This window comes from Penaeus monodon, chromosome 12 (assembly GCF_015228065.2).
Source record: "Penaeus monodon isolate SGIC_2016 chromosome 12, NSTDA_Pmon_1, whole genome shotgun sequence".
NCBI classification, from domain to species: domain Eukaryota; kingdom Metazoa; phylum Arthropoda; class Malacostraca; order Decapoda; family Penaeidae; genus Penaeus; species Penaeus monodon.
The window spans coordinates 7,514,081-7,529,047 of NC_051397.1; the positions used below are offsets into that span (position 1 = coordinate 7,514,081).

At 46.4% G+C, this 14,967-nt stretch overlaps 2 protein-coding genes across 2 annotated transcripts in view; both read left to right on the plus strand.

Moving 5' to 3' along the window:
- Positions 1–8,139, plus strand: part of LOC119579608 (transferrin receptor protein 2-like) — a 13,449-nt gene extending 5,310 nt beyond the window's left edge. Inside the window, exons 3-10 of the mRNA XM_037927530.1 lie at positions 1–207; positions 719–835; positions 2,501–2,602; positions 3,944–4,085; positions 5,687–5,877; positions 6,745–7,005; positions 7,857–7,981; positions 8,099–8,139. The exon at positions 1–207 is cut by the window's left edge and continues 44 nt beyond it. Coding sequence (XP_037783458.1) covers positions 1–207; positions 719–835; positions 2,501–2,602; positions 3,944–4,085; positions 5,687–5,877; positions 6,745–7,005; positions 7,857–7,981; positions 8,099–8,139 — 1,186 coding nt within the window. The remainder of the gene's footprint in view (positions 208–718; positions 836–2,500; positions 2,603–3,943; positions 4,086–5,686; positions 5,878–6,744; positions 7,006–7,856; positions 7,982–8,098) is intronic.
- A 978-nt stretch (positions 8,140–9,117) lies between these two features.
- The window catches only part of LOC119579235, a 9,771-nt gene continuing 3,921 nt past the window's right edge, over positions 9,118–14,967 (plus strand). The window contains 4 exon segments of the mRNA XM_037926974.1: positions 9,118–9,318; positions 10,591–10,691; positions 12,858–12,878; positions 12,880–12,944. Coding sequence (XP_037782902.1) covers positions 9,141–9,318; positions 10,591–10,691; positions 12,858–12,878; positions 12,880–12,944 — 365 coding nt within the window. The 5' untranslated portion in view covers positions 9,118–9,140.

Consider the following 14,967-nt stretch of genomic DNA (forward strand, 5'->3'; position numbering starts at 1 on the left):
CTACTACGTGGGGTCGGCGGAAGGGCGTGGGAGAGAGTTCATCCTGGAGGAGGCGGCGAAGGAGGAGCAAGAGGCGCCGCCCGGGGGGGTCCTGCCCTCCGGAGACGCGGCTGGGGAGGTCGAGGACGAGGAGGAGGAGGAGGAGAACTTGTTAGCCTCGGCTCTCCTGAAGGAGCTGAAGCCGGGGATGATCAAGGGGTATATGAGGTGAGATGGGGGTGGGGGGAGGGGGGAGGAGAGGGAGGAGGAATGGGGGTGGGGGGGGGTGAGGGAGGGAGGAGGGATGGGGGTGGGGGAGGGTGAAGGGAGGGAGGAGGAAGGGAGGTGAGGTGGGGGAAGGATGGGGAGGAGGAAGAAGTAAGAGGAGGGAGGAAGAAAAGGGAGAGGTGGAGGGAGGAGGAAGAGGAAAGGGAGGGGAAAGGGAAGGGGTTGAGGGAGAAGAGACGAGAGAAAGAGAATTGCAGAGAAAAGAGAGAATAGGAAAGTGAGAATATAGGAGTGAATGAAGAAGAGGAAGATAGAAGAAAAGGGGAAAAAACGAAAGAGATTGCGGTAGAAGAAAAAATAGAGAAAGAAAGAAAGAAAAAAAAACGTTTTGAAATTTAATTTTGAGATTTTCTCTTTGTCTTTCTTTCTCTCTCATTTTTTTTTTCTTATCTTTTTTTCCCCAACCCATTTTTTTTAATGTCTCTCTCTCTCTCTCCTTTTCCTCCTCCAGGCAGCTCCAGCAGACCCCGAAGACGCTGCTGGCGGACTACCTGGAGAGCGCGTGGAAAGCCCAGGGCCTCCAAACGTCCGCGACCTCATTCACCGTCAACCTCTCGAAGCCGGACCCGTGAGTTGGTTGCTTGGTGGGTTGGGTTGGGTGGGTGGGTGGGTTGGGTTGGGTGGGTGGTTGTTTTTGTTTTTGTTTGTTTTGTTTTTGTCTGGTTGCTCGGTTGTTTGGTTGATTGGTTGGTTGGTTTTTGTTTGTTTGGTTGGTTGGTTTTTTGTTTTGTTTGGTTGGTTTTTGTTTTTGTCTGGTTGGTTGGTTTGGTTGTTTTTGTTTTTTGTTTGTTTTGTTTTTGTCTGGTTGTTTGGTTTGGTTGTTGTTGTTGTTATTGTTTGTTTCTTTGTAAATTTGTATTTGGTGTTTTTTTTTAGGTTTGGACTTCCTTCTCCTTTTGTTTTGTTTTATCATTTTTTATTTATTTGTGTTTCATTCTTTCTCCTTCTTCACCGTCAACTTCTTTTTTTTTGTTCTTTTCGGTAATAATGAATAGGAATAAAAGCGTTTTTTTTTTCCTTTCATTTTTTAAACACACAGACACACATGTTTTTTTTATTAATTTTTAAAAACTTTTATGCATGTGTTCGTTGAGTAAATTAACAAACATTTGACTCGTGTTCGCCTTTCTCTTGCTTTATATAACTCTCCTTTTCTTTCTCTTCATCTTCTTCTTCTTCTTCTTCTTCTTTCTATCTCTCCCCTCGCTATCCCTCCCCATTTCCCCTTCTCTCCCTTTTCATTTCTCCCTCTCTTCCTCATCGTTTCTCCCTCTCTTCCTCTTCGTTTCTCCCTCTCTCCCTCTTCGTTTCTCCCTCTCTCCCTCTACATATCTCCTTCCTCATTTCCCCCTCACTGTCCCTCTCTCCCTCCTCACACTCTTCCCTCTCCTCTCACCCCTCTCCCCCTCCCTTCACTCTCCTCTCTCCCATCTCTCTCCCCCCTCTCCCTTCTCCCCACTCTTTCCCCTCCCCCTCTCTCTCTCTCACTCTCCCCTCTCCCCCTCCTCTCTCCCCTCTTTCTCTCTCTCCCCCCCCCCCTCTCTCTCCTCTCTCTCTCTCTCTCTCCTCTCTCTCTCCTCTCTCTCTCTCTCCTCTCTCCTTCTCCTCTCCCTCTCTCTCTCTCTCCTCTCTCTCTCCTCTCCTCTCCTCTCTCTCTCCCTCTCTCTCTCCCTCTCTCTCCCCCTCCCTCCCGTCTTCCTTCACTCTCACCTCTCCCCTCTTCCCTCTCCCTTCTCCCTTCTCTCTTGTCTCTCCCTCCTCTCCCCCCTCCCTCCCTCTCCCTCTCTCCCTCACTCACCCCCCCTCCCTCTCTCTCCTCCCTCTCTCACTCACCCCTCCCTCTCTCCCTCTCTCTCACTCCCTCTCCCTCTCTCCCCCCTCCCCCTCCCCCTCTCCCTCACTCCCCCCTCCTCTCTCCCTCTCTCTCACTCCCTCTCCCCTCTCTCCCTCACTGTCCCCTCTCCCTCACTCACCCCCCCTCTCTCCCCCTCTCCCTCCCTCTCCCCCCCTCCCTCACTCCCCCTCCCTCTCTCCTCTCTCCCCCCCTCTCCCCTCTCCCCCACTCCCCCTCCCTCTCTCCCCCCTCCCCCCCTCTCCTCACTCCCCCTCCCTCTCTCCCTCTCTCCCTCACTCACCCCTCCCTCTCTCCCTCACTCACCCCTCCCTCTCTCCCTCACCCCCAGCCGACTCACCCTCCCCTCTCCTCTCCCTCACTCCCCTCTCTCCCTGACAGCGAGCAGCCGAACACCCTAGAAGTGACGTACAGCGACGGCCACCGAGAGCTCCTGAACCCCCTTCCGCAGACGCTCCGCTCCTCCCCCTTCCTCGCTTTCAGGTGGGTGTTGGAGGCAAGTTGGTGGTGGCGGTCGTGGTGGTGGTGGTGCTGGTGATGGTGATTATGATGGTAATCTATCTATATATACATGCATAATATATATATATATACGTATAGAATAATAGCTCTATACCTATAATATATACCTATACTCCTATATATGTATATATGATGCATATGTATGCTACTGTATGTGTGTAGTATGTATGTGATTATATGTATATCTATTATCATATCTATACTATATATAATCATATATGCATACTAATATGATTAAATACATACCGTTATATACACACATACATGTAATATACATATATACATTTATAACAATATATAATAACATATACATATAAATATAATATCAAATACTGTATATAACTAATAGTATATATATATATAATATATATCATATATATATATATCACTGCATCGCAATGAATAGTTAATATATATATATATATATATAATATATATATATATATATATATATATATATATATATATATATATATATATATATATAAACTATTCACTTGCGATGCAGTCATTGCAAGTTTACGAAAGCGACGCATGACATTCGCACATAACATCCGTTTCTGCATCCCGTGCAACTGAGGCATGTTGACTCACGCAGCTTGCGTTCGAAGCACAATCCTCTGATGCAACTGCCGCTCGTTTGTATCAAGAACTTGTTGACACCTACTGCCCGCCCTCGTGGTTTCTAGTCGTGCCATATGACACTCGTTTCAGTGATATGCCTTTGTGTGTGTGTGTGTGTGTGTGTGTGTGTGTGTGTGTGTGTGTGTGTGTCACATATATATGTATGTATGTGCGTGCGTGCGTGCTTGTGTATGTATGTATGTATGTGTGTCTGTATGTGCGTGCATGCGTGCTTGTGTGTAATCCAAAGCTAGTTTTTATCCAACAAGAATTGATAAAGACTTGTAATTCTGAGAATCATTCGTAATTTGATGTATGTTCTTTATCAAGAAATGTGTGTAGTTCAGGCAATAATAAAAGCGATCACTATTATAGGTTGAGTCACAAGTAAAAAAAAAAAGGAACTAAACGAACAGAGAGAAAGCTAGAGAGACAGAGATACGGATAAAACAGAGAGAGAGAGAGAGAGAGAGAGAGAGAGAGAGAGAGAGAGAGAGAGAGAGAGAGAGAGAGAGAGTGAGAGAGAGGAGAGAGAGAGAGAGAGAGAGAGAGAGAGAGAGAGAGAGAGAGAGAGAGAGAGAGAGAGAGAGAGAGAGAGTGAGTGAGAGAGAGAAAGAGACAGAGACAGACAAACACCCATCAGTCTAACTTCCAATCTCCCCCCCCCTCCGCCCGCAGCGCCGCCGGGTTGGTGACGGGCGCGGTGGTCTACGGGCACTACGGGCGGCGAGAGGACCTGGTGAAGCTGCAGGCCCTCAAGATCCCCCTCGAGGGCGCCATCCTCCTGCTGAGACACGGGAAGATTCACGACGGATCCAAGGTTAGGTGGGCGGGGTGGGCGGGGTCTTTGGGGTGGGTGGGCGGGGCTTTTGGGCTGGGTGGGCGGGGCCTTTGGGGTTGGGTGGGCGTGGCCTTTAGGGTTGGATGGTTGGGTGGGCGTGGCCTTTGGGGTTGGATGGTTGGGTGGGCGTGGCCTTTGGGGATTGGATGGTTGGGTGGGCGTGGTTCCGGCTGATTGGCTGAGAGTTCTATTAACTGATTTGCATGACGACTAAAAGTATAGGGATTTGATTCGTTGAAAGATCAGGGATTGGGTTTGGTTGGATCAGCGACGGATAAGTTGGGCGAATGGATGATTGGAATAAAATAATCGATTAACTTGATTGGAGATGGTGAGCTAGATAAGAACTATCATTCATTAATATTAATAATAATCATTAATTAAGAACTGATTGACTTGATTGGAGATGGTGAGATAGGTTGGTTTAATCGAAGCTTTGAAAGGCCTGGTTTGGTGGTTTAATTGCCTGGTTGCGTAATTAAGGGATAATTGAGGGTTTAAAGGGTGGGTTGGTTGTTTTAAGTGGTTGGTTGGTTGAGTGAATGATTAGGGATTGGATTGGTGGCTCGGGCGGTTGAATGGGGGGGGGGGGGGAGTGGTTAAGTGATTAGGTGATTGTATCTGATTGTAGTTTAGCTCCTAATGACGTTTACCCTTTTGTCATCTATTTCTTCTCTTCTTTTTTTTTTACTCATCATCTTTCTTTTCTTCATCTTCTTTCTCCCTGGTGCTTTGTCCGTTCTTCCTTTTTTCCCCTTATTTTCATCTCTCTTTCCTGTCCTCTCTTTTTTTCATTCCTCTCTTCATTTTTTTCTCTCTCTTTATCCATTTTTCTTTTCCTACCTCTTTCTCCATCCCTCGTATTTTCTCTCTCTGTCCCTATCTCTAACTCTCTCTCTCTCTCTCTCTCTCTCTCTCTCTCTCTCTCTCTCTCTCTCTCTCTCTCTCTCTCTCTCTCTCTCTCTCTCTCTCTCTCTCTCTCTCTCTCTCTCTCTCTCTCTCTCTCTCTCTCTCTCTCTCTCTCTCTCTCTCCATCCATCCCACCTTTCATCTCTCTCCACACTTCCATCTCCCTTTTTCCATCCCATCCCTTCCTCTTTCTCCATCCCTCCTCCCCACATTCTCCCTCCTTCCTTCCTTCGTTCTCTATCCATCCATCCTTCTTCTTTTCCTTTAATCTCCTTGCTTCCCTCTTCCTCCAACCCTCTCCCCCTCCCCCTCCCCTTTCACCCTCCCACTCCCACTCCCACTTCACCCACCCCTTCCCCTCCTCTCCCCCTCCCTTTCCCGTTCCCTTTCCCCTTCCCCTTCACCTTTCGTTCCCTTCCCCTTTCCCCTCCCGTTCCCTTCCTCCTCCAATTTCCCCTCCCGTCCCCCCTTCGTTCCCTTCCCCCCATCCCTTCCCCCTCTCCCTTCCCCTCCCCCTCCCACTACCCCCTCCCACTTCCCTTTCACCCACCCCTTCACCTCCCCCTCCCACTCCCCTCCCCCTCCCCCTCCCCCTCCCACTTCCCCTCCCCCTCCCACTTCCCCTTCCCTTTCACCCAGCCCTTCACCTCCCTCTCCTCCCCCCCCCACAGGTGCACAACGCCGAGCAAGCGGGGGCGGCGGGCGTGCTTCTGTACCCCGACCCGCAGGACTTCGTGGGCGTGAATGGGCGTTTCCCCAACGGCACCGGCTTGCCTAGCGACGGCGTCACGTGGAGCTCCCTCAACACCGTGCCCGGAGACCCCGCCACGCCCTTCCTGCCGAGCCTCTATCAGATCTACAAGTGAGTTTGGAGATCGAGATTTTTTTTTCTCTTTTTTTTCTCTCTCTCTCTTTTTTTTTTTTTCTTTGTCTCTCTCTTTCTCTTTGTTTTTTTTTCTTTGTCTCTCTCTCTTTCTTTCTCTTTCTCTTTCTCTTTCTTTCTCTCTCTCTCTCTGTCTCTCTCTCTCTCTCTCTCTCTTTTGATATATGTTTTTTTTAAATATATGTTTTGTTCTGTTTTGTTTTTATTTGTGATTTTTCTTTGTGAGTGTTTTTTGTGATTTGTTTGCGTTTTTTTTTTTTTTTTGGGGGGGGGAGTCATTTAGTTCTTTTAATTGGTCTTTTTGTTATAATGCTTTTGTTGTATTTTATTTGTCCGTCTTGTAGTGTTTGTATTATTTTTGAAGTAGATTAAGTGTTCTTATTGTTTTAGTTGAGTTGAATAGGTGATGATCATTATTGCAGTTATTCATTATTCCTTTTTATCTTCCGTTTCTCCGTCTTCCTTCCTTTTGAATCATCCTCTTCCGTTCTTCTTCCTCATCCTTCTCCCCTCTTCTCCACCTTTTTCTCTCTCTCTCTCTCTCTCTCTCTCTCTCTCTCTCTCTCTCTCTCTCTCTCTCTCTCTCTCTCGCTTCCTCTCTCTCTCTCCCTCTCCCTCTCCCTCCCCCTCCCCCTTCCTTTCCCTACCATATTCCCCTCCCTTCCCTCCCTCTCTCCCCTTTACCTCCCTCCCACCCCTACCCTTTCCCCCTCGCCCTCCTTCTTTCCCTCCCCCTCTCCCTTCTCCTCCCCCTCCCCTTCTCCTCCCTTCCCCTCCCCCTCTCCCTTCCCCTCCCCTCTCCCTTCCCCTCCCCCTCCCCCTCTCCCTCCCCCTCCCTCCCCCCAGGGCCCCCGGAGCTTCGAAGACCCTCCCCCGCATCCCCGCCCAGACCCTGAGCGCCGAGGCAGCTGGGCGTGTCCAGGAGCTGATGGGCGGTCCGGAGGTGCCCGAGGGCTGGCAGGGCGGCCTGGACACCTTCTATCGCGTGGGCGGGACCTGGATCGGCGGCACGGGCGTGGTCAACGTGACTCTGGCCGTCAGCAACATCGTGTACCAGGAGACGCTGACGAACGTGCACGCGACGCTGCCCGCCGCCGATAACACCAAGTGAGTGGGAGGGGGAGGGGATGGGGAGGGGATGGGGGAGGAGGGGAAGGGTTGGGGGAGGAGGGGGAAGGGAGGGGGAGGGGGATGGGGGAGGGGGGAGGAGGGGAAGGGATAGGGGTGGGGGATAGGGGAGGAGGGGGGAGGTGGGGGATAGGGGAGGAGGGGAAGGGATGGGGGGAGGGATGGGGGAGGAGGGGAAGGGATGGGGAGGGGGAAAGAATGGGGGATGGGGAAGGAGGGGACTATGGGAATGGCAAATGGGGGGGGGAATAGTAGGAATGGGAATGGAGAAGGAGGGGAAATTAAAGGAATGGGGAAGGAAGGGGAAATAATGGGAATGGGGAAGGAGGGGAAATGGGAATGGGAAAATGAAGGGAAATGATAAGAAAGGGAATAGAGAAAGAGGGGAAATAATGATACGAGGGAAGAGGAGAGAAATAGCAATTTAAAGAGGGAAAACGATATTAAATAGAGGGAATTGTCACTGACAAAGAAAATAGAAGGTGGAAAATAAGATAAAAAAAAAATAGAATTGAAAAAAGTGAAAACGGATTATTACCTTTAAAAAGAGGGAATGTAATATATAAAGGATTAAATAGATATTTGAAAAATTAGGGAAACAAGAAAAAACTTTGGGGGAAATATTCGATAAAAATCAGATAATTAATATACAGGAAAATATAAACAAACAAGAATATAAAGAATAGAAGTAATGAGTCAATAAGATATAGTTTCATGTGAATATCGCTTTGATTTTTTTTTTTTTTATGATTATACAACCACGGCTATTCCATCTCTCGAACCTGAACCATTGAGATTTTCTTTCATAATTTTCTGATTCCTTTTTCGAGGTTTGTGATGCTAGGCTGCCACTACGGCTCGCTCTACACTGAACCCGCTGCTGGCATGGCGGGGCTGTTGGCAATTAGCGAGGCTGTTGGCAAGCCTTTCCCTCGGGCACTCAGAGTTGCCCCAGGTATCGGAGTCGTTTTTCTCGTTTTCGTGCGCGGGTTGGCGACGTTTGAGAAACGGAGATTTAGGCGATGATTGTTTTTTCGGTTTCGTAGAGTTTGCCTTGCGTTTGCGTTTCTAGGATGGGAGTTGGATGAATGTTTAGATATGATTAAAGATTAGTTGTTAAAGGCAGATGATTCGATGTTTTTGAGATTTCGTGTGTTTTCTTTTCGTTGTTTGCATTGAGCGGAATGTTTAAGGATTAATGTTTGATTGATTGTTAGCTAGAAAAAGTTTTTAAAAAAGCAGAAGTTCGATTTTGATTGATGATCACCGTTTTTCTTTTTGTGCTTCCTCTTACCCAATTGTCGTTGATCCTTTATGTTAGCAGGACAAATAAGCTCTCGCAACGAATAGCGGAATCTCGATTTCTTTTCCTCCCTCCCCTTCCCCACCCAATTCCTCTTCCCTCACCCTCTATCCCTTCCCCACACCTCCCCACCCCCTCCCTCACCCTCTAACCCTTCCCCACACCTCCCCACCCCTCCCTCACCCTCTAACCCTTCCCCACACCTCCCCACCCCCTCCCTCACCCTCTAACCCTTCCCCACACCTCCCCACCTCCCTCACCCTCTAACCCTTCCCCACACCTCCCCCACCCCTCCTCACCTCTAACCCTTCCCCACACTCCCCCACCCCTCCCTCACCCTCTAAATTTCCCCACACCTCCCCACCCCCTCCTCACCTCTAACCCTTCCCCACACCTCCCCACCCCCTCCCTCACCCTCTACCCTTCCCCAACCTCCCCACCCCCTCCCTCACCCTCTAACCCTTCCCAAAACTCCCCCACCCCTCTACCCTCACACCTCACCCTTCCCCACCCAACCTCCCCACCCCCCCTCCCTCCACCCTCTAACCCTTCCCCACACCACCCCACCCCTCCCTCACCCTCTAACCCTTCCCCACCTCCCCACCCCCTCCCTCACCCTCTAACCCTTCCCACACCTCCCCACCCCCTCCCTCACCCTCTAACCCTTCCCCACACCTCCCCACCCCCCTCCCTCACCCTCTAACCCTTCCCCACACCTCCCCACCCCTCTTCCCCACCCAGCCCCCCCTCCCCCACCCATCTAAGCCTCCCCCTCCCCCCGTAGCTCTACTCCCCGTGGGTGGACTCCTCCATGCTCGCCTACCTCAGCCTGGACGAGATGCTGCAGGGCACGGGCAGCCTGCGCGTCTCCGCCTCTCCGCTGCTGCACAAGGCCCTCCGGGAGGCGGCGAAGACGGTGGCGTGGCCGGTGGGGGAGGCCATCAGCGTGCGGGACGGCTGGCGCCTGCAGGAACCCATCAACAGTGCCGGTAAGGGGGGGGGGGGATGGGAGATTGCGTGGGGCGGGTTCCGGAGGGGCTTTGTTTTTGTGTGGTTGGGTTTGATTGTTTATGTGTGGTTGGGTTTGTGTATGTGTGGTTGGGTTTGTGTATGTGTGGTTGGGTTTGTGTATGTGTGGTTGGGTTTTGTTTATGTGTGGTTGGGTTTGATGTATGTGTGGTTGGGTTTTTGTATGTGTGGTTGGGTTTGTTTATGTGTGGTTGGGTTGTTTGTTTATGTGTGGTTGGGTTTTGTTTATGTGTGGTTGGGTTTGATTGTTTATGTGTGGTTGGGTTGTTTGTTTATGTGTGGTTGGGTTGTTTGTTTATGTGTGGTTGGGTTTGTTTGTTTATGTGTGGTTGGGTTGTTTGTTTATGTGTGGTTGGGTTGTTTGTTTATGTGTGGTTGGGTTGTTTATGCGTGGTTGGGTTTGTTTGTTTATGTGTGGTTGGGTTGTTTGTTTATGCGTGGTTGGGTTTGTTTGTTTATGTGTGGTTTGTTTGTTTGTTTGTTATGTGATTTGTTTGTTTGTTTTGTGATTGGTTTGATTGTTTGTTATGTGATTTGTTGGTTATGTAATTTGTTTGTTTCTTGATTGGGTTTGTTTGTTGTGTGATTGTTTTTCTGTTATGTGATTTGTTTATTTATTGTGTGATTTGTGTGTTTGCTCTGTGATTGGTTTGTTTGTAGTAAAAAGGCGAGTATATGTGTGTGCTTTTGTTTTACATTGCATGCGTTTGGTGTGCATTATATATTGATTTATTTGTTTTTTTTTTCAGTATTGTTTTTGTTTGTTTCATCATGATTTGTCCATTTTTTTGTCTGTTTTTTATTGGTTCAAATGATTGTATGACGGACTCAATTGCAAGAAAATATAATAAATAGAAAGGGTTATTATCAACATTGTATTTGATAACATGTGTTCTTTTTTGCGTCTCCCAATCTATTCATGTTCTTCATCTCCTAATCTTGCTGCTTCTCCTTTTCCTCCTATCCGTTCCTGTCCCTATCCTCATTCCCGATATGACCCCTATTCTCATTCTCATTCCCGATATGACCCCTATTCTCATTCTCATTCCCGATATGACCCCTATTCTCATTCTCATTCCCGATATGACCCCTATTCTCATTCTCATTCCCGATATGACCCCTATTCTCATTCTCATTCCCGATATGACCCCTATTCTCATTCTCATTCCCGATCTAATCCCATTTCCCATTCCCCATGTGCCCCCCCCCCTCGTGTTTCCCTGCGCCCCCAGACGTGCACTTCGGCAGCCTGGCTTCGGGGAGCAGCTACGTGAGCTTCGCGGCGCAGCATGGCGTGCCCTCCGCCCACTTCGTCGTCCTGGGCAAGGAGTGGGTAAGCAGGAGGAAGCCTGGTTTTCATGGGGGCTGAAAAGGGGGAGTTTTTTATTATTGTTATTATTATTATTTGTGTGTGTGTGTGCGCGTGTGTTGGTGCGTGCATGTATGTGTTTGTTTGTTATGTTGTATGGTTGTATTTAACATGTATGTGATGTTTTGTTTGTTTGTATGTATGTGTGTGAAAATGAGTATGTATTTGTGTTGTTAAGTATGTATTATTTTTTTGTTATGTATGTATGTTTTCTGTTGTTTTGTGTTAAATTTTATGTAGTGTTTTTTTTGGGGCTGTATGTGTATTTTGGATAAGCATTAGTATTTTTTTTGAACTCTGTAGAATGTATTAAAAGGGCTACATTCCCCTAAAGAAAATGGTAGAAAATGGATAAGAATAGATAAGAATGATCGCGTGTCTCCAAATCCTGTCGTGAAAGGAAATGGGATTTTAAAAAGGCTTATCACGTGACCTCGGTCTGATCTATGGCTGGCCTAAGTAAACGTGACCTTTCTCGCTTTTTCGCTTATCGGCCTCTTTTTTTTTTATTATCATCTGTTCTTTTTCTTTCTCTTTCGTTTCGTTTTCGTTTTTTTTTTTTCACTTTCTTTTTTATTTTCGTTTTTTTCACTTTCTTTTTTATTTTCGTTTTTTTTTTTTCTTTCTTTCTTTCTCTCGTTCTCTCTTCTTCGTTTCGTTTTCTTGTTCTTCTTTCTCTCTTTTCTTTCTCTTTCTTTCTTTCCATTGTGCTTTATCCATTTTCTCGCCCCTTTTCTTTTGCGGAGAGAGAGAAGACAGACGACAGCCGACGACAGACAGACAGACAACAACAAAGACAACGACAGAGCGGAGAAGAGAAAGAGAGAGAGACGAAGCAGACAAAAAGCCGACAGACAACAGACGACAACGACAGAAACAGACAGACAGACAGACAGGGAGAGAGGGAAGAGACAGACAGCAGACGACAGACAGACAGACAGCAGACAGACAGACAGGAGGAAGAGAGAGAGAGCAACAGACAAAGACAGACAGCAGACGACGACAGACAACAGAGGGGAGAGAGGGAGAGAGACAGAGAGAGAGCGAGAGGAGAGAGAGAGAGAGGAGAGAGAGAGAGACCAAAGAGGAGAGAGGAGCGAGAGAGAGGTAGAGAAAGAGAGAGAGAGAAGAAGAGAGAGGAGAGAAGAGCAGAGAGGAGCGAAAAGAGAAGAGCGAGAGAAGAGAGAGAGAAAAAAAGGAGAGAAGAGAGCGAGAGAGAGAGAGAGCGGAAGGGGAAGAGGGGGAGAAGGGAAAAAAATTTAATTATTTTTTGTGTAGTCACGTTTTTTCATTAATCCTAACCACCCCCACCACCCCTTTTACCTTCTCTATCTCACCCCCAAACCACCTTCCCCTTTTACCTTCTCATCATCACCACCACCACCACCACCATTACCATTACCATTCTCTCATCATCACCACCACCACCACCACCATTACCATTACCATTCTCTCATCATCACCACCACCACACCATTACCATTACCTTCTCTCTCTCACCCCCACCACCACCACCACCATTACCATTACCATTCTCTCATCATCACCACCACCACCACCACCATTACCATTACCATTCTCTCATCATCACCACCACTACCACCACCATTACCATTACCATTCTCTCATCACCACCACCACCACCACCTTTACCATTCCCCTTCTCTCATCATCCCACCACCCCACCACCTTTTCCCTTTACAATTTCTCACTCACCACCCCCACACCCCTTTACCATTCCATTCTCTCCATCCCACCACCCCCACCCCCTCATCCCCACCACCCCACCCCACTTTCCTTTACCATTTCTCTCTCACCACCACCCCTTCCCATTCTCTCATCATCACCACCACCACCACCACCAACCATTACCATTCTCTCATCATCACCACCACCACCACCACCACCATTACCTCTTATATCACCACCCCCAAACCACCACCTTCCATTACCTTCTCTCTCTCACCACCCCCAAACCCCCACCCCCACCACCATTCCCATTTTTCCCATCTCCCCAAACCCCCAAACACCACCATTACCTTTCCTCCCCATATCACCACCACCACAATACTCGACGAATATATACGATGAATAATACCCCCCCTCCTCCCCTCCCTCCCCCCACCACAGAGGAGTACGTACGCCCTCCGCACACCAAAGACACTGCGGGTCCTACCGGACTCCTGGATCCCGAGTACAAGTGGACCTATATGTTAGGTGGGTCAGGGAAGCGGTCGTCTTTCTGGGGTCGTTTTTTTTTTTTTTTTCATTCTTAGTCTTAGTCTTAGTCTTAGTCTTATTCTTATTCTTATTATTTTTTTCTTCTTCTCCTTCTTCTTATTATTATTATTATTTGTTTTTTCTTCTTTTTCTTCTTCTTGTTCTTATTCTTTTTCTTTTCTTTTTTTTTTTTCTCCTTCTTTTCTTCTTCTTTTTCTTTTTCCCCTTTCTTTTCCTTGTATTTTTTTTTGTTTTTCGAGTGTATGTATTGCCTTTGTTATTCTGTTTTTATTATGCTTTTTCGGTTTAATATTTTTTACGAAATTTTTCCCCAGCCCTTTCAAATTTCACGTTTTCCCTTTTTTAACCTTCCCTCCCCACGCCCACAGCCTCCTTCGTGGGCGTGACGACCCTGGTGCTGAGCGAGAGTCGTCTGCCGCCCGTGGACTTCCGGGAGGTGAGCGGCAGCCTCAAACGGGGGGCGATTTGCCACGCCCACTCCCCCGCCCCGCCAGTTTTCCCGGGTACATTCACGGCGGCTTTGGGAAAGGGGGGGGGGGGGGGGGGAGAGGGGGGGAGAGGGGAGAGGAGGGGTGGGAGAGGGGAGAGGGGAAAGGAGGGGAGGGATGGTTATGGGCGGGAGATTTTCCTCGACGCCCATTCCTCCGCCCTCGCCAGTTCCGGATACGACTTCACGGGCGTGCTTGGTAAGGAGGGGAGGAAGAGGGGAAATGAGGGAAGGAAGAGGGGAGAGGAGGGGAAAGTTGGTGATTTTCCTCGTCGCCCGTCCCTCCGCCCTCGCCCGTTCCGGAAAAGGGAAAAGGGAGAGATGTAAGATGGGTTTGAGAGGGGAAAAGAGAGGGTCGTTTTTTCCCCTTGTGAACAGGTCGTAAGCACTATTTCTTTTATTGTTATTGTTGTTATTATGATTATTATTATTATTATTAATATTTTTATTTATTATTATTATTATTATTATTATTATCATCATCATTATTATCATTATTATTATCATTATTATTATCATTAATATTATCATTATTATTATTATTATTATTGTTATTATTATTATTATTATTATTTGCATCATTATTAATTATCATTATCATTGTCATTATCACTGTCACTGTCATTGTCATTATTATTATTTTGACATGTAAAGTGTAATTCACGTCAAATCAAGTTGGAAATTCGCCCAATTATTTTTTTATATCGTCAACTTTTTTTTTTCTTTTTCTTATGTATTTTCTCGCATGTGTCTCCTATTTCCCCTTTTATTTATTCTCCGTTATTTTCCTCATTTAATTAATCCTCTTCAGTAATTATCCATTTATCCAGGTTTGTATTTCACGGTTTTTCGTGATTTTCTTCGTTATGGATTTATCTGTTTGTATATTTATCCATATTTCGTTTTTTTTTTTTTTTTTTTTTTTTTTTTTTTTTTTTTTTTTTTTTTTTCAATTCTTCGGTATTTGCTTCTCACTTGGTTTATTTACTTGTTTTTTCTTACTTCTATTTACTTATATTTTATTTTTTTTTCAGAATTCCATATATTTTCGGAATTTATGAAAATTTCGTTATTTACTGTTTTTTTTTATTTCTTTTATTTTCATTTATTTTTACATTTATTTTATTTTTTATTTTTTTATTTATTTTACTTTTTAAAATTTATTATTATTGTTGTTTTCTTTGTGTTGTTTTAAATTTTTTTTTTTTTTTTTTATTCTTTATATATTTTATTTTTATTTATTTTCTTTATATTATTATTGTTATTTTCCTGCTTTTCATTTTTTTTTATTTACATTTGATTTCTATTATTATTATTTTACACTTTTATATTATTATTGTAACTTTCCTACGTTTCCAGCCATTTATCTTCACACCTCCTTCTCCCCCTTTTCTCCCCGCAGACGCCATCGAGAAGGAGATAGAGATAATGGAGAGACATACCTATCACGAAGTGTATGACGTGGCTCTCCGAGATGATAGCGAGATGGTGATAAGGAGGGGAAGGAGGTGG